A 23,909-nucleotide genomic window follows, 5' to 3' on the forward strand; every position below is an offset into this window, starting at 1 on the left:
TATTATTCACAAGCTTCTTTTTATTATTTTGGTTTTCTTTTTGCTTTTAAAACTTTAGTAATCCTCTGGCTTTGCCACATTATGTGGTTTTAATTTCAATTTTATGTTATTCTTAAGTTCCCTGGTTAACCATGGTTGGCTTATACCCTGTCTAGAATTCTTCTTTATCACTGGAATATATCTTTGTGATCCATGAACTATTTTCTCAAATGTCTGCCAGTGTTTCCCACCATCTTTGCTGTTAAATCCTTTTCCAGTTCACTCCACCTAGGTCTGCCCTCATTCCTTTGTACTTGCTCTTATTTCAGCTTGGCACAGTTTTTAAAAAAATATTGTTCATTTGTGGGATGAGGGTGCTGCTGGTTGGCCAACCAGTATTTATTGCCTGTCTCTAGTTACCATTGAGGTAATAGTGAAATTCTTCTTGAACTGCTGCAGTTCATCTGCTGTGGGAGGCACTTCCAGGATTTTGACTCGGTGACGCTGAAGGGACAGTGATGTGTATTTCCGAGTCAGAGGGATGAGTGGCTTGGAGGGTAACTTGCAGATGGTGATGTTCCCAAGTATCATTGTATCTCCAAATGGAAGTGGTTGTAGGTTTGCAAGATGCTGACTAAGAATCTTTCATAAATTTTCACAGTGCATTTTGTAGATAGTATGCACTGCTACATCAATTATAGAGACACAGAACGGCACCACATCCACAAGTGATCAGAGTAATTGCTTCTTCACTGTTAGAGTTGTACTCATGCAGGCAAGTGACGAATATTCCTACTTGGGCCTTGTAGCGGGTGGACAGGCTTTGGGGAATCAGGTAATGAGTTTCTTGGTGCAAGATTCCTTGCTTCTGACCTGATCTTGTAGCATCTGTAATCTGTTATTTCTAATTGCTTCAAAATTCTCAGCTGAGATCTGTGCTTTAATTCTGATGTATTTCTAATCCTGATTGCTGTGATGTAGGTAGCCATGCTGACAATTGCCAATGCCCACTGTTGTGGCATTCTTTCCCTTCACTTTTCTGTCCCTCCATCGCAATTGCCTCCTTTGAGACTCTATTTAGAATCATCAAGGATTTTGGTAGGTGGTGTAAAATCTCCATTATGGACAGTTCAGTGCTTTATGATGCTTCTGTTATGCACCTTAGATATTTTATTACATTAAAGATGCAATATAAGTATAGTTTGCTTCTCGAGTCTGTCTGGAATACTGTGCCCTCTGAGATGACAAAATAATGAAGACAACTCACCATGACCAGCTGAAGGACAACTAACAAAGGCGATAAATGCTGGCCTAGCCAGCAATGCCCATGTTCTATTAGTAATTTGTTAAAAAGATTGATCGTTATTTTTTCCCGTTTTTGGGTTAGCCATGTTTCTTGTGACGGTATGCAGCAAAGTCTTTGTAAAAAATAATTGAAAGTAAACCACAATAAGTGGTAATCCATTTCTGTCCTATTAATTTTTTTTTTTCTAAGTTAATATTGAATTTAACCGCTACCTCTATCAGACATTACATTCTAACTCATTAAAAATGCTTCTTGTTGCAAAATTCACACTTTTATCCGCATTATATTTCATCTGACATTTGCCTTCCATTTCTCCAGTGGCTGTCCTCATATCCGTCATTATCCTCCTCACTGTTCAGTACATTTTTAAGTTTTCTGTCAGTTGAAATCTTTGAAATTATTCTCTTTATACCTAAGTCCAGGACAATAATGTGCATCAAGAACAGCAGTTGTACTGCTGACTCCCTCTGAGGCACCATTGTATCCTTCCCTCCATTCTTAAAAACATGTCACCATCACACTCTCTGCTTTCTGTCTCTTGGCCCTGGTTTGCATGGACACTGCTGTTTTATTTCAGATTATTCTTCAATTTTGTCAACAAATCTATGTTGTTAAAATTATTTCATGGGTAGGGGAGTTGTAAGGAAGATGCCCACTGCCAATGTGAGCTGTGGTCTGAATTTACCTAGATTAGATTACCAAACCAAATTTCCTTTCCTAAAAGAAATGAGTGAACTAGGTGGGTTTTACAATAATTGATGTTTGAAGGTAACATTGTTGAAACTTGCCTAACTTAATTAGATTTAAAGTTCTCCAGCTGCCTTATCCCTAAGCATTAACTGGATTACAAGACCTCTGACATTATCACCATGTATTATTACCCCTCTGGGGCACTTTATCCAACAACTACATTTGATTCAAATAAAGCATGCTAGTTTTAGTTTTGATTTAAGGTTTGTACAGCTGATCATAATCCAGAGATGTGTTGGTTAGATGCATTAGTCAGGATAATAAAGAATAATAGTCTAATTTTAATATTTAAATCAACGCACATGTTTATCATTATCCATAATTAATAACTCATCAATGATGTGAACTGATTGTGTGCTCGGTTTCTTGACAAGCTTTTGAGAAAGCTCTAGTACCTTTACAAAGTTTGATTCTGATGGGTGTGCATAAAACTAGTTATAAATCATAAATTGAGAGTAGCAAAACTGGAAAAATAATCTTTAAAATGCAAGACTATGGAAATTAAAGATGCTATATGAATAAGTTTTTTCATGTCTTTGCAGGAAAATACTCAGAATATGGTTGTTCGGGGAATAAAGTTTGTACCTGGAGCCACTGGTCAGAAAGAACTTTGTTTTGCTTGGCGTGATTTTGTGGATTATGTAAGAATTCATCTAACTGCAGGACCCCCAACCCAAATTAGCATCCTTGAATGGGGAAATTCAGAAGAGGTAAGATTGAATAGTTAAATGACTTTAATTATCCTAAGTCTTTTTTGAGTGCGAGTAGCAGCTGAGTTTAAACGAACCCGGAAGGCTACAGCTAAGAAAGAGCGGGAGCAGCAGGGGGAAGTGACAACGACCAGAGGGGCAGGCGGAAGCTGTGGTAGCGCGAGCTTACCTGGGTCGGTTTTTTTCCTATAAAAGCGCGCAGGAGAGGAACCCGAGGCACTACAGAGATAGTGCCTCCCACCCTCCCTCCTCCTCTAACCTAATAATAAGACCCATTGTGGTAAGTAGGTAAGTACTGCATTTTGCTTGTTCTATTCTTTAGACCTAGTTTTTTTTTAAAAAGGTTACTTTTAGAGGGATGGCAGTGAAGGCAGTGCAATGTTCCTCATGCAACATGTTTGAGGTGAGGGATGCCATGGTCGTCCCTGCTGATTACACTTGCAGGAAGTGCACCCATCTCCAGCTCGTCCAAGACCGTGTTAGGGAACTGGAGCTGGAGTTGGATGAATTTAGGATTATGCGGGAGGCAGAGGGGGTCATAGATCGGAGCTTTAGGGAAGTAGTAACTCCAAAGATTGCAGACAGATGGGTCACAGTGAGGGGGACTGGGAGGAAGCAGCCAGTGCAGGGACCCCCTGCGGCCGTTCCCCTCAAGAACAAGTATACCGTTTTGGATACTTGGGGTAAGCAATGGGGTTCAGGCCTCTGGCATGGAGCCTGTCCCCGTTGCTCAGAAGGGAAGGGTGGAGAAGAGCAGAGCAATAGTTATTGGGGACTCGATAGTTCGGGGCACAGATAGGCAGTTCTGTGGGGGCGAGAGAGACTCATTATCCATTCATCAGTGTGATGTATTTGGATACCCAGAGAACTTTTAATAACCATATGAGAGGTAGTGTGCAAGGTTGGGGCTTAATGTGCTGGGAGAAAATGAGGACTGCAGATGCTGGAGATCAGAGCGGGAAATGTGTTGCTGGAAAAGCACAGCAGGTCAGGCAACATCCAAGGAGCAGGAGAATCGACGTTTCGGGCATGAGCCCTTCTTCAGGAGAAGGTTACCTGAAGGGCTCATGCCTGAAACGTCGATTCTCCTGCTCCTTGGATGCTTAATGTGCTGGCATGGATTGAGATTTGGTTAGCGTACAGAGTATAAGAATAAGTAGGCTTTCTTGGAGTAGTGTAACTAGATGAGTACCTGGGATTAGTGCTTGGGCCCTAGCTATTTCCTATATAAATACAGTATGTATATTTTATGTACATGTATCCATGATTTAGATGAGAAAATTAAATATAATAAAACTCTCTGATATAGTTAGGAGGAATTGAGAATGATGAGGAAGTACAGAGGCTTGAAGGTGATTCAGAGTAAGTGGCCAAATACAAGACAGATGCAGATGACATTGATAAGTGTGAAGGAAAAAAACAGAATGGTAGAACGCCTTTTAAATAATAGATTGAGAAATGTTGATGTACAGAGGGACCTGGGTATCCTTGTAACAAGAGTCATTGAAAGCAAGTGTGCAGGTGCAACAGGCAGTGAGCAGGGCAAATGGTATGCTGGCTTTCATTGTAAGGGGATTTGACTACAAGAGTAAGGAGTTTTGCTGCAGCTGTTCTGGGCTTTGGTGACACTTGAGTATTGTGTGGAGTTTTGGTCTTCTTGAGTAAGGATATGTATACTTGCTATACAGAGTTCAGTGAAAGTTCACCAAGCTGATGACTGGGGATGTCAGGTTTGTGATAGGAGGTCAGGAAGAAACCATTTGGAACAGAGATGAAAAATTTCTTCACACAGGATGGTGGCCTTGCAAAATTCGTTATGACTTTTTCCAGTGACTGATGCTAGGTTACTTAGCCTATAATTTTCTGCTTCCTGTTTCTTTCCTTCCTGGAGAAGCAGCATCACATTTGTGGTATTTTAATCTGCTGGCTTCTTAGCAAATCTGGTTCCAATCAAAATATCCACCGTAACTGCAACCACTTGTTTTAAGACCAAGGATGCAAGCTATCAGGTACAGAGTACTCTTCAGCCTTTCACCATTTTAGATTAGATTAGATTAGATTTTTTTTAGATTACTTAGTGTGGAAACAGGCCCTTCGGCCCAACAAGTCCACACCGACCTGCCGAAGCGCAACCCACCCATACCCCTACATTTACCCCTTTTTTTACCTAACACTTTGGGCAATTTAGCATAGCCAATTCACCTGACCTGCACATCTTTGAACTGTGGGAGGAAACCCACGCAGACACGGGGAGAATGTGCAAACTCCACACAGCCAGTCGCCTGAGTCGGGAATTGAACCCGGGTCTCTGGCGCTGTGAGGCAGCAGTGCTAGCCACTGTGCGGCCCCACTCCATACTTTTTCTTCAGTGATAATTGTTTAAGGTTCCTTCCTAGTTGTCTCTTGATTTTCTACTACTGATGGGATATTTTTATTGCCTTCTACTATAAAGATAGATTTAAAATATTTGTTTAGTCTTTTGCCAATAATGTATTTGTAGGTGTGTATTTAAGTTCCATACTTGGAAATGATCTCTGTGTGTATATTTGGATGGTGAATCATTAATGTTTTTGGAAATTCAGCTGTGATTAACTGTGGTGTGGGTGATTAATATGACTATCAACTCAATGCAGAATTTAATCAAAAGTTCACATTTAGGAAAGAATACTGTACCTGTGTATTGAACTATATGTACCTTAACTGTGCACTTTTATTATTTTCAGTCCCTCTCGGTTGTCAATGGTAAGACCATTGATAAGCCTTTGGTTGTACAGCTTTGTGATGCTTGGGGAAATCCTTCTCCTGAGCCTATGATTAAAGTTGTTCTACTAAAAGAAAGTGGCCTAAAGGTAAGGAATTTATTAGTAGCACTTTGGCTTGAACATTTAGAATATATAATACTATGATTATGATGCTCACAGGAACGAAAATGTAATAGATTTCTCTGCGAGTACTGATTAAATATTGTTACATGTTTCACAATGCATATGGATAGTACTAAAGTGTGAGGCCTCGTGATGTCCAAGAAATGTAGTCGTAATATTTGCTTGTGTACCTTTGGTTTCTTTTCTTAACCTAGATGTTTGCAAAGGGCCTTGGTGAATAAGTCCAGAATCAGAGCACCAAAACCTAATGGAAATGGAAATTAGCATAAATAAAAGTGCTCCTCAATAGTCTTGATTTATTTTTAAGCTTGTCTTCTGATTTATGAAGAAAGTAATATATAATTAAATTCTTGCAGAATTTTGAGTTGTCTATTCATTGTGTAATGTTGAAGAGCGAATGGTGGACCTTCTTGCTAACTTCACATTATAATCAAAGTGGATTCCCAAATTACTTTTTCTGCCAGATGTTTTTGAGAAATTATTTCTTCAATTAACTAAGCTAAATGCTAAAGTTTATTTGAAAGTAACAAATTATATATGTTGAAAGTCGAGTTATAGAAAATAATCTGAAGTTTCTTAGAGGGAGAGTACTGTTTCTTACTGTACTTTCATCATCCTTTTTGACATAATTCTGCAAAAACTGAACATCAGTTCTGAGGAGATCGAAAAATTAGTTCAGTTTTTTGAAGGTTGTCTTATAATTATAGAGTGTATTGTCCATAAGTCATGATGCTGCATATGGATATTAGCAGTTACTTGGATTTGAGTAATAAACTTAATTTTCTTTTCCTTCAGTTATCTCCAACCCCACAACTGCAGAAAACAGATGAAAATGGAAGGGCAAGTTTTGGTGTGTTTCAAATTTTTGCAGCAAGGTAGAGCTAAGTAAAATCTTTTTAACAGCTTGTATGTTTCCTATTGATGAGAAAGTAAGGACTGCAGATGCTGGAGATCAGAGCTGAAAATGTGTTGCTGGAAAAGCACAGCAGGTCAGGCGGCATCCAAGGAGCAGGAGAATCGACGTTTCGGGCATGAGCCCTTCTTCAGGGATGAGGAAAGTGTGTCCAGCAGGCTAAGATAAAAGGTAGGCCTGCTGGACACACTTTCCTCATTCCTGAAGAAGGGCTCATGCCCGAAATGTCGATTCTCCTGCTCCTTGGATGCTGCCTGACCTGCTGCGCTTTTCCAGCAATACATTTTCAGCTCTGTTTCCTATTGATCTCAATAACGCAGTAACCCTGTTGCTCCCATTATAATCATAATTGATCAGGCAAATTCTGAATTCCTATTTCCATCCTTACTTCCTTATCTTTTCCCAAATCTCTCTCTGCCTTTGGCAAAAATAGATCCTAAGAATTTGTCATTGAAATACACCTCCTGCTCCCTTGATGCATTCTGCCAATTTGCTGACTGCTGAGTTTCTGTTTCTCGCCCCAGCTGATGTCCTAACTATTCCCTCTCCTCATACTGCTCAACCTCCTTCAAATCATTGTCCTTTCTTCAAATGACCAAACCTTGACTGCTGTGTCACTGAGACGCTAGTCTATTTCCAGACTCCTTTTTCTCCCACACCCTTCACAACTTGCCAAATTGGTGCTGATCTTTCCTACAATTATACGTTTGAAACTGTTCCGTCAAGTTTCTGGCTCATCTATAGTGCTGCACACTATATCAAAGCCACTAAATACCTTTGTCGTTATAGCCTATCCCTTCTCATCCTTCTTGACCTATTTGCAGCCTTTCTCCATTGACCACACCATCATCATCATCCAACGCATCATCTCTTTCCAACTAAGTGAAACTGCCCAGCATCATTCATTCTGAGAGAATCATCTGTTGGCTTCTCTCTTACTCCTGCACTATAATCTCTGGGGTCTCCCAGGGATCTCCTTTACTACCTGGTGATATCATCTGAAAGTGTTAGGTTCCACATGAACTCTATGCATATCTGAGTTTATTGTGAAGTAACCATTATTGACACCTTATTGAATTACTTTTGTAAATCCAAATACACATCTATCCACCCTCTTTATTACATCTTGAAAGAGCTCTAATTTGTTAAATTCAATTTTCTTTCATAAACCACGTTAATTCTGCTTGACTTGTACTACGATTATCTTAAATGTCTTTCTGCTTCTCCTTACTGGTGGATTATAATCTTTGTCTGCAACTCTGGATCAACTGCATTCTGTCTGTAGCTGCAGCTTGTCTGGATTCTGCAGCATGTTTATTAGCACAGTCATTTTGGTCAAGGCTTTTGTCAGTTTCCCAGCATGCCTCCTCTATTGTCCATTTTCATAAATCCATATTTTGAGCGGCCCATCTGGTCACACTTTGTATAAATTAGTATGTTATATGTTATGGTTAAAACCTTTTAATAAGGGAATCAAGATTTAGATGAAGAGCGGTGAGGGGAGGCTCACATTAAGCAGAAACATTGGACTATCTGGTTTAAAGGTATTGTTCCAATGCCATGTAACCTATAAACTGTTCGGGGTGGAAGTCGAATATACCTAAAATGATATACAACTGTTTCATATATACGCAAATCCCGTTACATTTTATTGTTGCATATCAACTTGCACCTACTAGCACCAATCTTCTCTATTTACTCCGTAGTTGTCCTGGTGGTATTTTTATCACTAAATCAGCTAACATCTCCAATTCTTACTGACTGTACCTAGTCCGTATAAATAATAGTGCATTTCTTTACCGAATTCTATTTCTGATCAAAATGCAAAGTTCTCTGCAGACCAGGAATCATGTTTGAAGTTGATCAGTAGTTTTTTAAAAAAAACATTTTAAAACGTACTGTTGGGGTTGCTGCTCATCAGTAAGTTTTGTTCAAAAACAAGTGATCCTGAAGTACTTCATGCAATATATAAGGTCCTTTTATTGCTAATTGAGCATTTTCTTTTAAATGGTCTTGTCTGGATTATTTATAGTGCAGTTACATATGTTTTTAGCCTTCTGGATAGAGATAAAACATCAAGGAAGAACCGCTTTTCCCTGCACACTCCACTTCTGTCATAAAAATACAAGGAAGAGCAAGAGTCCTTTCGGACTAAATCACAACGTATCATGATCTTCTACCTTAGCTACATTGACCAATACTATTCAAAGAAATCTGCTGATCTGTCTTGACTATGCATGAGTGAGTAAGCATTCAATCTTTGGAAAAAAAATTCCAACGACTTAAAATGATGAATCCAATCATTCTTGTTTGATTCTCAAGAAATGAAGATATTTTTCTTCGTGTCAGCCCTAAATGGTTGATAGCTTATTTTGAAATATTTGCTTGTTCATATTTAAATTCCCCAATGAGGGGGATTATCCACAAATGTCTTCCTTAATTTTTTTTAATTGTCATTCTTTTAAATAGTAGGGAACACAAACTTGAAATCATTCTGTTCTCATGGCTGAACCCCTCATCCCAGGAGTTAATTTAGGAAATCTGAATTGCTCTTCTCAAAAATAAATGTATACCTGTATACAGACCAGAACTTGATAAAGTACTCCAGGTATTATCTCCCTAGTGCTGTTTTATTTACTGTTATAATTAAGTCCTTTTCGCAAAGGCTATCCCAACGATGACTTCCATTAATTACTTGTTGACTTTCTATGATGCACAAGGATATCCAAGTCTCAAAGGTAGAAGACAGAGGGTGGTGGTGGAGGGTAGTTTTTCAGTATGGAGGCCTGTGACCAGTGGAGTGCCACAAGGAACGGTGCTGGGTCCTCTACTTTTTGTCATTTACATAAATGATTTGGATGCGAGCATAAGTGGTACAGTTAGTAAGTTTGCAGATGATACCAAAATTGGAGGTGTGGTGGACAGCAAAGAGGGACAGATTATAACAGGATATTGATCAGATGGGCCAATGGGCTGAGAAGTGGCAGATGGAGTTTAATTCCGATAAATGCGTGGTACTGCATTTTGGGAAAGCAAATCTTAGCAGGACGTATACACTTAATGGTAAGGCCCGAAGGAGTGTTGCTGAACAAAGGACCTTGGAGTGCAGGTTCATAGCTCCTTGAAAGTGGAGTCGCACGGAGATAGGATAGTGAAGGCGGCTTTTGGTATGCTTTCCTTTATTGGTCAGAGTATTGAGTACATGTTGCGGCTGTACAGGATATTGGTTAGGCCACTGTTAGAATATTGTGTGCAATTCTGGTCTCCTTCCTATCAGAAAGATGTTGTGAAACTTGAAAAAGTTCAGAAAAGATTTACAAGGATGTTGCCAGGGTTGGAGGATTTGAGCTATAGGGAGAGGCTGATCAGGCTGGGACTGTTTTCTCTGGAGCATCGGAGGCTGAGGGGTGACCTTATAGAGGTTTACAAAATTATGAGGGGCATTGATAGGGTAAATAGACACAGTCTTTTCCCTTGGGTTGGGGAGTCCAGAGCGAGAGGCATAGGTTTGGGGTGAGAGGGGAAAGATATTAAAAAGACCTAAGGGGCAACTTTTTCACACACAGGGTGGTATGGGTATGGAATGAGCTGCCAGAGGAAGTGGTGGAGGCTGGTACAATTACAACATTTATGAGGCATTTGGATGGGTGTATAAATAGGAGGGGTTTGGAGGGATATGGGCCGGGTTCTGGCAGGTGGGACTAGATTGGGTTGGAATATCTGGTCGGCATGGATGTTTTGGACCGTAGGGTCTATTTCCATGCTGTACATCTCTGACTCGACTCTAAGTCCATCTGTCAACATTTTCCAGTCTCTCATCTTAACACTGTACTTCAAAAGTTTGAGATTGGCTATAAAGCTTTTGGGTGTCCTGTGAAAGGTGCTATATAAATACAAGCAACCTTATTAAATTTTATTTTTCTATTTTCCTATCCAAGTTCACAATTTAGTTTTTATATTATATCCCACTTGCCATTTTTTTGACCACAGCTTCACAGCTGGTTATCAATCTCAGTTATTGCAACTTTGACAAGCTTGAATACATTACTCCCAATTTCCACATCTATGACGTTGATGTAAATTATAAAGAGCTGGAGCCCAAATATTGATCCTAAGATATGCATTGCCAATCTGAAAATGATCTGTCAGTTCCTGTTTTCTGTTGTCTATCTATTGATCAGTCCATCATAATCCCCAATTTCATGAACCCTAATTTTATATAATATTGTGTGACACCGCACGGAGTGCTTTTTCAAAAAACCTAAATAATACTCTGTCCATTGATTTCCTTCAGATTACACTTTTAGTTCAGTGCTTTTTAAAAAAAAAAGTTCAACAGATTTATGATCAGCCATTATGTTATTGAATGGCAGAACAAATTCAAGGGGCCAAATGACCTCCCTGCTTCTGTTCCTTTTACTTATGGTCTTATTTGCCCAGCATGATTTTTCCTTTCATAAATGGGATTCATATTATAATCTAATTGCCCTGGAACCCTCTGTCTATTAATAGTAGGCAAAACATTAGAATCTGTATGTTAAGAAAGCCTTTACCCTAGTTTCTCCTTCCCTCCTCCTTTGGTTAGCATGCCAGTTGCAGCAACTAGAGTACGTAGAAAAATTAAAACTGATGTGTCTATTATGTCTGTAGCCAGCCCTTTTTAAATCCTTGAGGTAATCCACCAGGTCCATGGGATTGGTCAGCTATTCATTTAATTAATTTCTCCATTACTTTTACTTGAATTTCTGTATGTGCTTACTGGACTCTTGGTTCCAAGAAGACAGTTACAAAGCAAACTTATATTATTTCCACAATTTCCTTATCTCCCCATATATTTTTCTTGAATTTGGCTGTAAGTGATCTGTTTATTTTTGTTAACCTTTTTTCATACCTGTAGAAGGATTTGCAATCTGTTATATATCTTTTGCCCTCATTCTGTAATCTTGGTTATCCTTACTCTCCAGAAGTTTCCTACTGTTTTTGACACCATGGTATTCATCTTTGTTTATTCAGACTGTCTTTAACTGTGGTATTGGTTGAACCACTTTTATTGGTTGCACGATTTCTTATTCCTTAAAGGATTTGTTAAATATTTGACAAGGCTTATCTACTGTGACATTTTAAAACAGTTTTAATTCTACTCCAGCTCTCTGCTCTCCTCACCTCAGCAATATTGTGCAATTTTTGTCTGTCGAAACATTTTCTTGGTCATTTAGGGGGATGTCTGTTGCTTCGTGTGATGGGTGGTGGCTGAACACTGCAGCAAAAGGTTTTGGTTTCTGCAGATAAAACTGTGGTTTCTGCAGATAAAACTGTAATTTCTGACTTAGCTAGATCCATGTCATTTGTGTTCACTCTTGCCTTGAGGTCCTTTTTACTGGAAAGTTATTGATAAACTCAGTCTCATTGAACAGTGCCATAGCCAAATATCCTTTCTGTGCAAGTAATTATGAATTTGATCTGAAAATACTGCCAGAATCTATTGCTATACTATTTCCTTATTCAATCTTCATGAATCTGTCTCTGATAATAGGTACGAGTATACTGAAAAATTGTTTAATTATTTTAAAACATTGTGTTAATGATGTTAACAGCCAAGTGGGTAATTCATTTTACAAAATTATAGTTCTTTAACTAGAACGTTAAGCTCTATATATTAAGTGGAATAAAACACAGATGGGAGAAAACATGCATCTTCGTTTTGTGTGTGTATGCATTGTCAGCTCTGCCCAAAGGCAAGATCTCAAAGGGTGATCCTTTTTCATTTCTCTGTCCCTTCCAAGCTTAATTTTCTAATTTTGTTCCAATTTCAAGCCATTCAGCATCAACTTTCTTTCCCTCTTTCTTCTTTTTCCTTGATTTTTTTTTTACTCATTGATTTCCTAAGATATGTAAATTTTGTTCATTCGCAGTCTAGATCACTTCATTTGTTATGTTTTTGTGCTCCTGATCCACTACATTTTCATCTGAATCCATATGACAAGCTATTATCAGGATTAGTTGGTCTCTTAATACAGCTCCTACATCGACACAAATTGAGACTTCACATCAAGCTGTTTACAAAGTGATTCTTAAATTGGTCTTTCAGTTGGCAACTGTCTCCTTTTGCATATATACAGCCATTTTCATGACTACCCAATTCTTATTTCTGTTGCATGTTCTATCTACACGTGTTATGCTTCTTGCATCTATTCATACTCATGTTCTGTTTAATACATCGTAGAAGGAAAATAAGTGTTGTTGGTAGTTTTGAGTTTTGCATCATTTTACAGCTCCCACAGTTTTTTGTTTCTAGTACAGATTTCTTAAGAATTCTCTGTTACAATCTACTCTGGATACACTTGTGTGTTTGTGGTATTTCCTATTTACTTACGTTTGTCAATTGCATACGTATATGAGTTTACCCTTAAATGTGGAAAATTATGAAAGAATGTTTAAAAATTTTTTTTATAATTGAGCATTTCAAAAGTGGAATTGCAGGTCTGGTTAGAAGGGGCCAATACAATGATATTGTAACTGTAAACTCTTTGAGGCTTGCAACAATATTCAGCGTACAGATAATTCTCTCTGGGTATTGTGGCTAGAATTTATAGAATGAGCATGCTTGTTAAACCATAAATTATGTAACACATTTCTTTTTAATCAAAGTTTTAGCTGTCAGTAAATGAAAGCAATGGCACAGGAGTCTTATGTTGCTGTTGTTCAAAATAGTTTGTTGAGTGACCTTATTTTGATTAAATTTTTGTATAATTTTTGCCTTTTGAAACCGCCGTTGACTTTTCAGATTGTACTCAGTTGACCTTAAGGTCTCAGTGATGTTTGTCACATGTTAAAAAGACTACACTGTACGTTTTGTATTTCAGGGGAGAATATACAATACAAGCTAAAGCTGTCGTTAATAAAAGTGCAGTTGATGGCCCGGTGATCAAACTAAATGTAGTACCAGACCCCGACAAACCAGTTAGCTTGCATGTAGACTACAACAAAAATGCAGCTTTTGTTGCTGGTGGATTTTTAACAGGTATGCATGACTTTTGTTTGCAATAGATATTGACACAAGTTTGGTGATTGGAGCATAGTTATTTGTTAGAATACTTTTGGAAAATCTTTCAGTGTTATATTTAGAATTAAATTTTCTTTTAATCTTTATTATACATTGACTTTGCATAAGTAATACCCAAGTATTTATCTAAATAATCTTCTAATTGCTGCTCAGTCAGTCAAAGCTTCCATAAGCAAAGTATTTATCTCTGTATATCAAGCAGTGTTTAGGTGTAGAATAGCAACTTAATGTTTTTAATCCACATTTCTTGTTTGAAGCTATTATCTTTCCAGCTGAGGGTGCAGTTCCAGCATACTCATATGTAACTGACCTTGCATCTTGAATATCTCAACTAACCTTGAATATTTTCTCTGAAATTAATTTTTGCACTATATAGTTTAGTTCATTTATCAACTTTCCAGCTATGTGTAGCATGACATATTTTATTGTACTCTACTGACTTGAAAACTGTCTTGACCTGGGTATCTTACTCTACCAATATATTCTATTTGCTTAAAGTATACAGTATAATGATGCTAAAACAGCTATTTTAATTGAGTATAAACGTGCATTAATGCTGACAATTTATGACACACAAGTTTTTCAATCATTCACAATAAAAACAATATCATCTCTCCTCTAAATCTAATTTCCTGGAACAATCTTCAGCTCCATCCACTCTGTCCTGCATTAATGTGATAGTTTATCTGTTCCAGTATATAAATTATCAGAAACCATATGATCTTTTGAGAGTGTGCAATAGTAGGAGGTGACCATATTCTAAAGGTTAAGATATGGAAGCAGTTTCAGCAAAGGCTAGCCAATTGTGGTTTTATTTACACACATTCAACAGTCAACCTTGTGTAAGCGTAAAGCTGATCTTTCCTAACTTTTTGCCAAAAATATTTTATTTTTCAAGTATCGCATGTATGTCCCCTGACCTTTGGCCCAGTAATACTTACTTTTTTTTCTATGTCTCATGCTAGTTTGAATGGTTGGCGGGAGCAGTCCAGTGAGTCATTTTCACAATTGCTTTTTTCTCCTTTTAAATTGGCAGACATAAATAGCATGGGACTGCAGTTCCCTGCTGAATTCAGTACCATGGCCAGCAACCGCTGAGACAATGTCATCGGCAGTTTTCAAGAACTGGCATGGATTTCAACCACTAAAACATTACTCGTGTGTAAGTTAACCCCTTACTTTCTGACTAAAAATTTGGTCTCAATACTTACATTTTACACGAGTAAGTGCAGTACTTCAAACTCATCCAACTTCATGTATAAATGAATTTAAATGGTCCTTGTTGTAGTGCTGCTGTAATTGCCCCAACAAATACATCTTTCTCCCTCATTAAGGAATTATAATCACTCATACATCTTTAATTTGATTGGAACAGTTTTTTTTAATTTTTCTGCAATTATAGGAATATAAACTCATGCAATAGACAACAATTTTTGCCAACATATGAGGTAGAGTGGAAAGGAGCAGAAATGCATTTTCCAGTGAACTAAATTGCTCATATTATTACATATGAGTAATGCCACTGGGTTCTTTTACTGGAGTAAAATTTTTAGATAAAATTCAGTTCATTGCCCAGATGTTTCTTGCAGTACAAAAGCCCAATAATGCAGATGCTGAAAATCTGAAATAAGAACAAAAACTGCTGGATGTGTTCAGTTAGATCACCATCTGTAGAGATTGAAACACAGTCAGTGTCCTAGGTCAACGATGGAGGTTGATATGAAGTTGGAAGATTGGAAGGAAGATCTGGGGAAAAAAGTTGACATCTTGGAAATATTTGCCTGATGTTTAGTCGTGGTGCAGTAATGGTCCATATGCTGTAAGGAGGAAGTGTTGGAACACTTTTATTTACCCTCTGCTAGGTCATCAGTTTACCAGATGATAACAGTACTGCCCTGATTGGCAGGTTTGAGGACAACATATGCATTGCAGCACCACAGCTCAGGGAGACAGGCAAGAGTAAGAGAGAGCAGAGAAATTAAGGTGACTGGATTTTCGTAGTTTTCGATAAAATAAATCAACAAAAGGTCAAAGGATAAGGGAAGCAGTCCATGGGGAGGGTGAATCTTGGACATGGATGCAAGAGTCAGCAAGGGAAGGACTCCTGGCCAAAGGGATTGATGGGGGAGGGATGAGGGGGAGAGCAAAGGTAAGAGAAGAAATGCTCAGCACTGTACTGGGATTGAAATTGACGTGAAGTGCATAAAAGAATGAAGCTGTGGCCCTTTTCTGAGAACAGATTGTTCAAGTTTGGAGATGGGAGCTTTGAAGGTTAATGAGAATAAATAGCAAGGCATGAGAACCAAAGAGTTAGTTTTCATTGCCTACAGTTCTTTCATTGTAATTTTATCGGAAATTGACTTCTCAACAAGAACTTTCCAGTGTTGAATCTAAAGTGTTCGATTAATCTTGTATAATCATTGAACTATATAACAGAAATGACTGAAAAACAAATTGTCTGCACATTGCTATGAGGTGTTTTGAGTACATGACTTGCAAAGTAACTAGAAGGTCTTTTCATTAAGTTTTTTTACAACTTATGAAATTGATTTACAGTATTCTATTACTTAATACAAAATGATAAAACTGCTAACCATGTTATGCATGTTCAAGCTATCTTTTGAATATTCTGACCCAGAAATTTATCAGATGTGATGCAGTAATATAATATGGTTTTGACTGCTGAAGCCAAATGTTCCAGTAAAATATACAGATCTAGCTTTTATGTTGAGTGGAACAGTGAATGTAGTCAGATTAAAAAGAAAAGAGACGTCGGAAAAAAAAAAATCCAACAGTCATGATACACAACTAAACTCTATAAACTAAGCAAGTACAAATTACTAATATAGCATATCTTATTGTTGGAATTGAAATCAACCTACTGTGAAATGATCGTTTGCAATAATTTAATCCAGTATGTGAAGAAAATTCTCTAATTAGTGTTCCCGTCTTTATGTCACGTCTAGAATTCGCAGTTAGTGTTGTTTCTGAAGATGGCAGTGCAATGAAGAATATCAAACCAGCAGACCTCACCATGCGAATGTGGAGGGGTCAACGCCCATCATCCAATGTAAGTGAAGTGAATACCTGATGTCAGGTAGAAATAGTTACTGCTGCATTATCATCGGAATTCTTCTAGTATCTACTGCACTCTTTTCAGGACAATACTTTAGCAACTACTTGAATTAGTAGCTCAAAATTCCTGACAGTGCCAAATTGCACGCTTTTCTCCCAGGTGGTTAACTATGCATATATTTCTTGAGAATCTTATTTAGCCAGAGCATTTTTCTAACCACTACAAAGCAACTGGTAACTTACTCACTGTCAAATCATTGCTTATGAAAGTTAAACTTCGAAACTATCGAATCATTGTGTATGAGTATTAAGAAGATGAAATCATGAAAGATTTTCAGATCAGTTTGAGTGAAGAATGCTGAAAGGCTGGTCAGGTAGCACCACCAACCATAACTTAAAATGATGTACAACCTAGTGAAGCTACAGCTGAAGAATAGTTGTATGCCAGGCAGCATCTGATAACCGACTTAAGCAATCCCACAACCAGTGGGTCAACTCTGAAGTGTTATCACATCCAGTCAGGAATAGTGCTTTACAATTAAACAACTCTGCAGGAGGAGGTTGCTCAAAAATCCTCATCCTCAATGGAGTGGCAGCCCAGCACATCAGATGAGGCTGAAAGTTTGCAAATATTTTCAGCCGGAAGTGTTGAGTGGACATCTTTGCTTTCTCCTCAGTTCCCCACTGTCATGAATATCACCTTTTAGTAGGCAGTTGATTTATTCCATGTGATATCAATAAACAATTGAAAGCACTGCATATACTGTACAGGCCATGAACCCTGACTATATTGTGGCAGTAATATTAAAAGTATGCTGAAAAATCAGGTGTGCCGTAGCTAAGCTATTCTACTACAGTTACCACGTTGGCATATATCTGTGAATATGGAAAAAAAATTCACGTGCATGTCCAGTCAAAAAAAATAACGAGATGTCCCTGACTTTACCACCTCAACATGAAGCCTGCTTGAATGGCATTGCACCTTCAATTTTCACACTCTACCACTCATGCATCGTGGTGGCAGTGTGTACTTTTCAAAAGTTGCACTGCAGTCACTCATCAATCTCCCTTGGATAACATCTTCCAGTCCCATGACCTGTACCAGCTAGAAGGATAGGGCAAGCATGTTACACTCACATGCTTCCTGAAAGTTTATTTCCACGTGACATGCCATCCTGATTTGAAATTATATTACCATTCCTTCATTGTCATTGAGTCAAGATCCTGGAACTCCCTTCCTGTCACTGCTGTGGATATTCCTACAAGTCATGAACTGCAACAGTTCAAGGCCTGTTACCCCACCTTAAGGTCAATTTGGGATGGAAAATAAATGATAGCAACCCCAAAGGAATAAAACACTAAGTATTCCAAACCATAAAAAATGAATTCAAAAAAGTATTTCAAGTTTCCAAAGAGTTTTTTGTAAGACCATAGAAATGTCTTTTTAAGCAGAAATTTGCTGTTTATTCAGAACAGAAAAAGTGAAAGCTATGTTTAGTTGCCTTAATGAAATTTTTAATTTATTTTTGTATACTGTGCAAATTTAATTGTGTTAATAAACCTGTTCTTTATTCTAAAAAATGTTCACCAAATTTGCATTTTATTTCTGCAGCCGACAATTCTAAACTGCAATAAAGCACGAGATGGTGACAGAGAAGGATATTTTTATTTCAGGTAATGACAATACCATTCTTTTGTGGTTTAATTGTATATTTAATGTGTTTACACTGATTATAATGTTAGAAAAATCCTCAAGTGTTATGGGTGTTTGTTGGTTGTATGTGCTTGAACTTTTAAAATGTACTCTTTTTCAGTGTCTGGAATCTAAAGCTGATTATTCCATATTTTACCTTAGGAATGTTGTTTGGATTTTCTGACTTTCTGATACTCCAGTTAGGAGTAAGAGTAGACTACTCGTCTCCTCTAGCCTGATCTGTCATGCAATAATATCATGGCTGATTTGATTACTTCACATCTTATCTCCAACCCCAGATCCCATGACCACCCATATTCACTTTCACCCCTTTGCTTTATCAAGAATCTATATAGGTTTGCCTTCAAGATATTCAAATACTCTGCTTCTACTGTTATTTGAGTAGCAGAGTTTCAAAGGCACTTAGAATTTAGTTTGTCTTTCGAGTCTTCTAAATTTCAATGCATGAAAGTCTTGTCTGTCTAAATCTTCCTGATGACAGACCATCCAATTCAGTGCTCCATTTGTTGTCTCACCAATGCCTTGTATAACTGAGAGATGAACTCCTACTTTTGTATTCCACTCACCTTGCAATATATAGTAACATTTTATTAGCTTCATTGCAGTTCTTCCATTCTAATCTTTTGTGATTCATGCAAGAAGACATCCAGCTTCTCTGTACCTGAGCTCTGTAATCTTTCACCACTTAGGTAATAAGCTTCTTTATTCTTCTGCCAAGATGGAATGACAAATTTCACATTTTCCCATACTATACTCTATTTCCTCCATCTTTTCCTACTTAGCCTGACTGTACCCCTCCGCAGTGTCCTCATTTCATCTTCGCAGTTTATTTTTGCCAGCTATCTTTATATCAGCAAATTTGGCGATCATCTCTTTGGTTCCTTTATCCACGTTACTTATATCAATTGTAAATAGGTTTTTAAAATTTGTTCATGGGATGTAAACATCAGCTGTGCCAATGTTAATTGCCTAGAAGACAGTTAAGAGTCAACCACATTGCTATGGGTGTCGAGTTGAATATAGGCTATACTGGTGAAAGATGGCAGATTTCCTTCTGGGCTTTAATGAACCAGATATATATATTTTTTAATTATCTTTTTATTCTAAATTTTAATTAAATTCAGGGTCAGCCATCTGTAATGGTGGGATTCGAACCCATGACCTCAGAATGTTAGCATGTATCTGGATTACTAGTCCAGTGGCATTACCATGATGCCCCTGCCTTGAGATTGAAGCCTCAGCACTGATCCCTATGCACACCTTTCATTACATCCTACCAATCAGTTTGCCATCTGTTTCCTATTAGCTAGCCAATATAATGTCAATATGTTGCACACTACGTAATGAGCTTCCTACCTCAGCTTTTAAGGGCTCTTGTAATACAGTGATGGTGCCCCTACCTCTTAGACAGAACTACTGGGTTGAAGTTCCACCTATTCCAGAGATACGTCATAACATATTTGAACAGGTTCATAAAAATATTTGCACCATGAGCTATTACTTTACACAACTTTTAAGGCACTTTATTACAGGCCTTGTGGAAATCTAAGTACAGTATATCCACTGGCGCTCTCTTATCCACTACATGTTACTTCCTGAAAGGACTTCAATAAATTAATTAAGGACAGTTTTCCATTTTACAATTTGTTGTTGACTGTACCTGATGATCTTGGACTTTTCCAACTACCTTGCTATACTATAGGGAATTTTGTATAATTAGAGCTAATGCACCAAGTATCTCAGCCTTGTTTTTTAAAAGATTTGAAGATAAAATCCATGAGCACATGAGGACCTATGAACCCCAGTTCAAAGTACCACTTTCTGTGTGGTGATAGTTTGTGATATGGTGGTGTTATTTCAAAACTTGGTTCAAAGTAGAGAGAGACCCATGTACAAGTTTTTAAAATTTTTATTTCTATATTGTGATTAAGAAGGATATAGTTTGTGTCATTTTAGATTGGGTCTATGAATGGTATGGGTTTGTCTGGAAATTTTCTTGTTTATATTTAATTAAGGCTTCTTAAAATTAAATACCCTTGAGGTGAATAGTTGAATGCTTTAGAAAACAAGGCTAGAGGAAGCAAAAAAGTCATTTACAAAAGTTTGCATAATTTCGTAGCCCATTGTAATGTTATTAAATTGTTTATTTTTTTTAATTTTGTAATATATACTTTCATTTCAGGGATAAAATGCTTCCAGAGCGGACAGGAGTACATACCATCCAGTTTGCGTATTCACAGGACAAGACCGTGCTCTGTGGTGAACAGGTGTGATATTGTTCCAGCCAAGTTAGGAAGGGTGGACTGACCTCTTTCTTTATCCCACTCTTTCACTGACCACAACAAAGTTTGAATTTAAAAGATAGGTGATATTGCCAATTATATATAAAATTATGTATAGGTCAGTAACAGAAATAAATGAGTCAGGTTTGTTAACAAATAGCCAGTTAATTGCAAAATAAAATGAACTTGCCCAAGTGGAGGTTATTTTAAAACATGCAAATATGCCCAGCTATCCTCCTTGAAAAACAATATACACTATTACCTTGAGGTAAGGGGGAAGGGGTGTTGGTGGGGTGGTGATAGAAAACTCTGTAGTGTGTTAAAAGTACTTTGCCCCTTCGTAGTTGAATTTCAACAAATTAAGGCATTTCCAGATTTTTTTTTTCCAAAGCGGGCCTGCAGCCGAAGGCATTTTCTACGCAAGTTGTCACTGAGGTTTCTTCCTTGACCATTTATGATTGATTGAACTCTTTCTGGAGACAGCATTAAGGGTTTAGACTTCTTTAAGAGCCCTCCATTAGTGATGATGTGTTTTAGGTTTTTTTTGCACAAAAAAAAATAGTGAAGAGTTTTCAGAAAGAAATTTGAGGCAAGTTTTTTTCAGACTGGTCAAGACCAGTACTTTGTTTGACCCACAATGTCATGTGACTTCTGACACTTAAGCTTGTTGACGTTATAAAAGCAACTTGTGTCCTTTATAAATACAGCATTTTTGCTATTGTCACCTGTGCCCTTGGCTTTAGAAATTCCTGATATTCACAATCTGAAAGCAGGTCGAACTCTTCGTCAGAACGGAAGATGAGGAAGATGACAGAGAATTCCAAGATATCTGGTTGTGATGAAAGGACAGCGCTCCAAAAGCGCTCCAGACTATAACCTGGTGGTGTGATTTTTTTTAATTAGGATTATCAGATCAGTCATGATCTCATCAGATGGCAAAACAGACTAAATTTTATGGTCTCATAGTGATCTTAGAGTCCAGAACTCCAGTAAGCAAGGTGGGGTCAGAGGATTAGAGAATTGCAGATGTTTTCCTTTGTTCAAAAAATTGTGTAATGTTATTCTGTCGAATATATAACCAGTCAGTTTAACTTATAAAAACATTAATGCTAAACGCAATTAGTAATTTGGGCAAAGTCAGAAGTTACGTGACACCATGTTACTGTCGAGCAAGTTTATTTGAAATCGCAAGCTCTTGGAGCAATGCTCCTTCGTCACATGAAGTGATTTCAAATAAACTTGTTGGATTATAACCTGGCATCGTGTGACATCTGACTTTGTCCACCCCAGTCCAAAACTGGCACGTCTACGTCATAGTAATTTGAACACATTAGTTAAGGAAAGTCACCATTATTTGTCAATGTAAATTGTGGTTAACTAGCTTTTGTTTTTTTCTTACATATAAGTATGAACTTTTAAAAGACATTTGATAAAATGCAACGTAACAGGTTTGTGAACAAATTTTGAAGCCCAGCTTTTTTAAAAAAATTATATTCATGACCACCAGGCATTACAGTTAATGAAATTGTTTTGAATGATAGTCACTGTTTTTGCAATTTGCTCCCATATCTCTCAAACCTGGTTTGAGAGATAATAACAAGACAATCTGTTTTGTGATGTTGATTGAGTCAATATTGGTCAAGAAATAGGAGCTAACTCTTTGCACCTTTTCAAAATATTGTTATTGGACTTGTGTATTCAAATAAGTACTGAAAATGTGTTGCTGGAAAAGCGCAGCAGGTCAGGCAGCATCCAAGGAGCAGGAGAATCGATGTTTCAGGCATGAACCCTTCTTCAGGAAGCTCTCTTCCAGATTTAACCTATTCAAACAAGTAGGCAGTTAGGTCTTCTGTTTGGCATCTCAATTGAAGGTTGGCACTTTTCCTAGCTCAGCGGTCTGTCAGTCCATCCTTGTATGTCAGTGGACCTTGAACCCAGAACCTTGTGATTCAGAGGCAAGAGGGCTATCAACTGAAAGCCGCTTGACAAAAATAACTTGAAATAGAGACTGTAATATCATGAAAGAGAATTTGGCTGCCTGACAGGAAAAGAAAGTAGTTCTGCGCATTTGTTTCTTTGACTGGGAAATGATATAGACCAAAAGTACAAGAGCAGAGTTAGGTCATTCAGCCCATTGAGTCTGCTCTGCTATTCAATCATGGTTGATATATTCTGCACCTCAATTCTCCTAACTTCTACCCGTAACCGAAAAATGTGTTGCTGGAAAAGCGCAGCAGGTCAGGCAGCATCCAAGGAGCAGGAGAATCAACGTTTCGGGCATAAGCCCTTCAGGAATGAGGAAGGTGTGCCAAGCAGGCTAAGATAAAAGGTAGGGAGGAGGGACTTGGGGGAGGGGCATTGGGAATGCGATAGGTGGAAGGAGGTTAAGGTGAGGGTGATAGGCCGGAGAGGGGGTGGGGCAGAGAGGTCAGGAAGAAGATTGCAGGTCAAGAAGGCGGTGCTGAGTCCGAGGGTTGGGACTGAGATAAGGTGGGGGGAGGGGAAATGAGGAAGCTGGAGAAATCTGAGTTCATCCCTTGTGGTTGGAGGGTTCCTAGGTGGAATATGAGGCGCTCTTCCTCCAGGCGTCGTGTTGCCATGGTCTGGCGATGGAGGAGGCCAAGGACCTGCACATCAGGTGCAGCGGATGCAGTAAATGATGTGTGGAGGTGCAGGTGAATTTGTGACGGATATGGAAGGATCCCTAGGGGCCTAGGGGGGGGGGGTGTGGGCACAAGTTTTGCATTTCTCGCAGTTGCAGGGGAAGGTGCCGGGAGTGGAGGTTGGGTTGGTGGGGGGGTGTGGACCTGACGAGGGAGTCACGGAGGGAGTGGTCTTTCCGGAGCGCTGATAGGGGAGGGGAGGGAAATATATCCTTGGTGGTGGGGTCTGATTGGAGGTGGCGGAAATGGTGAAGGATGATACGATGTATCTAGAGGGTGGGGTGGTAGGTGAGGACCAGTGGGGTTCTGTTCTGGTGGCAATTGGAGGGATGGGGTTCAAGGGCGGGGGAACGGGAAATGGAGGAGTTGCGGTGGAGAGCATCGTCAACCACGTCTGAGGGGAAATTGCGGTCTTTGAAGAAGGAGGCCATCTGGGTTGTTCGATATTGGAATTGGTCCTCCTAGGAGCAGATGCGGCGGAGGCGAAGGAATTGGGAATATGGGATGGCGCTTTTACAGGGGGCAGGGTGGGAGGAGGTGTAATCTAAGTAGCTGTGGGAGTCGGTCGG

The 23,909-nt window shown here is 38.5% G+C and overlaps 1 protein-coding gene across 2 annotated transcripts in view; it reads left to right on the plus strand.

Annotated features, from left to right (window-relative positions):
* smchd1 (structural maintenance of chromosomes flexible hinge domain containing 1) overlaps positions 1 to 23,909 on the plus strand; it is a 129,531-nt gene that overhangs the window by 68,171 nt on the left and 37,451 nt on the right. For both annotated transcript variants that reach the window (XM_043688217.2, XM_043688218.2), the window contains exons 29-35: positions 2,578 to 2,745; positions 5,469 to 5,594; positions 6,426 to 6,505; positions 13,407 to 13,564; positions 16,573 to 16,676; positions 18,294 to 18,355; positions 20,578 to 20,662. In XM_043688217.2, the coding sequence (XP_043544152.2) occupies positions 2,578 to 2,745; positions 5,469 to 5,594; positions 6,426 to 6,505; positions 13,407 to 13,564; positions 16,573 to 16,676; positions 18,294 to 18,355; positions 20,578 to 20,662 (783 nt within the window). The remainder of the gene's footprint in view (positions 1 to 2,577; positions 2,746 to 5,468; positions 5,595 to 6,425; positions 6,506 to 13,406; positions 13,565 to 16,572; positions 16,677 to 18,293; positions 18,356 to 20,577; positions 20,663 to 23,909) is intronic.

Source organism: Chiloscyllium plagiosum, unplaced genomic scaffold (assembly GCF_037043375.1).
Source record: "Chiloscyllium plagiosum isolate Xiang-an unplaced genomic scaffold, Cpla_swu_hap1 HiC_scaffold_4, whole genome shotgun sequence".
Taxonomy (NCBI): domain Eukaryota; kingdom Metazoa; phylum Chordata; class Chondrichthyes; order Orectolobiformes; family Hemiscylliidae; genus Chiloscyllium; species Chiloscyllium plagiosum.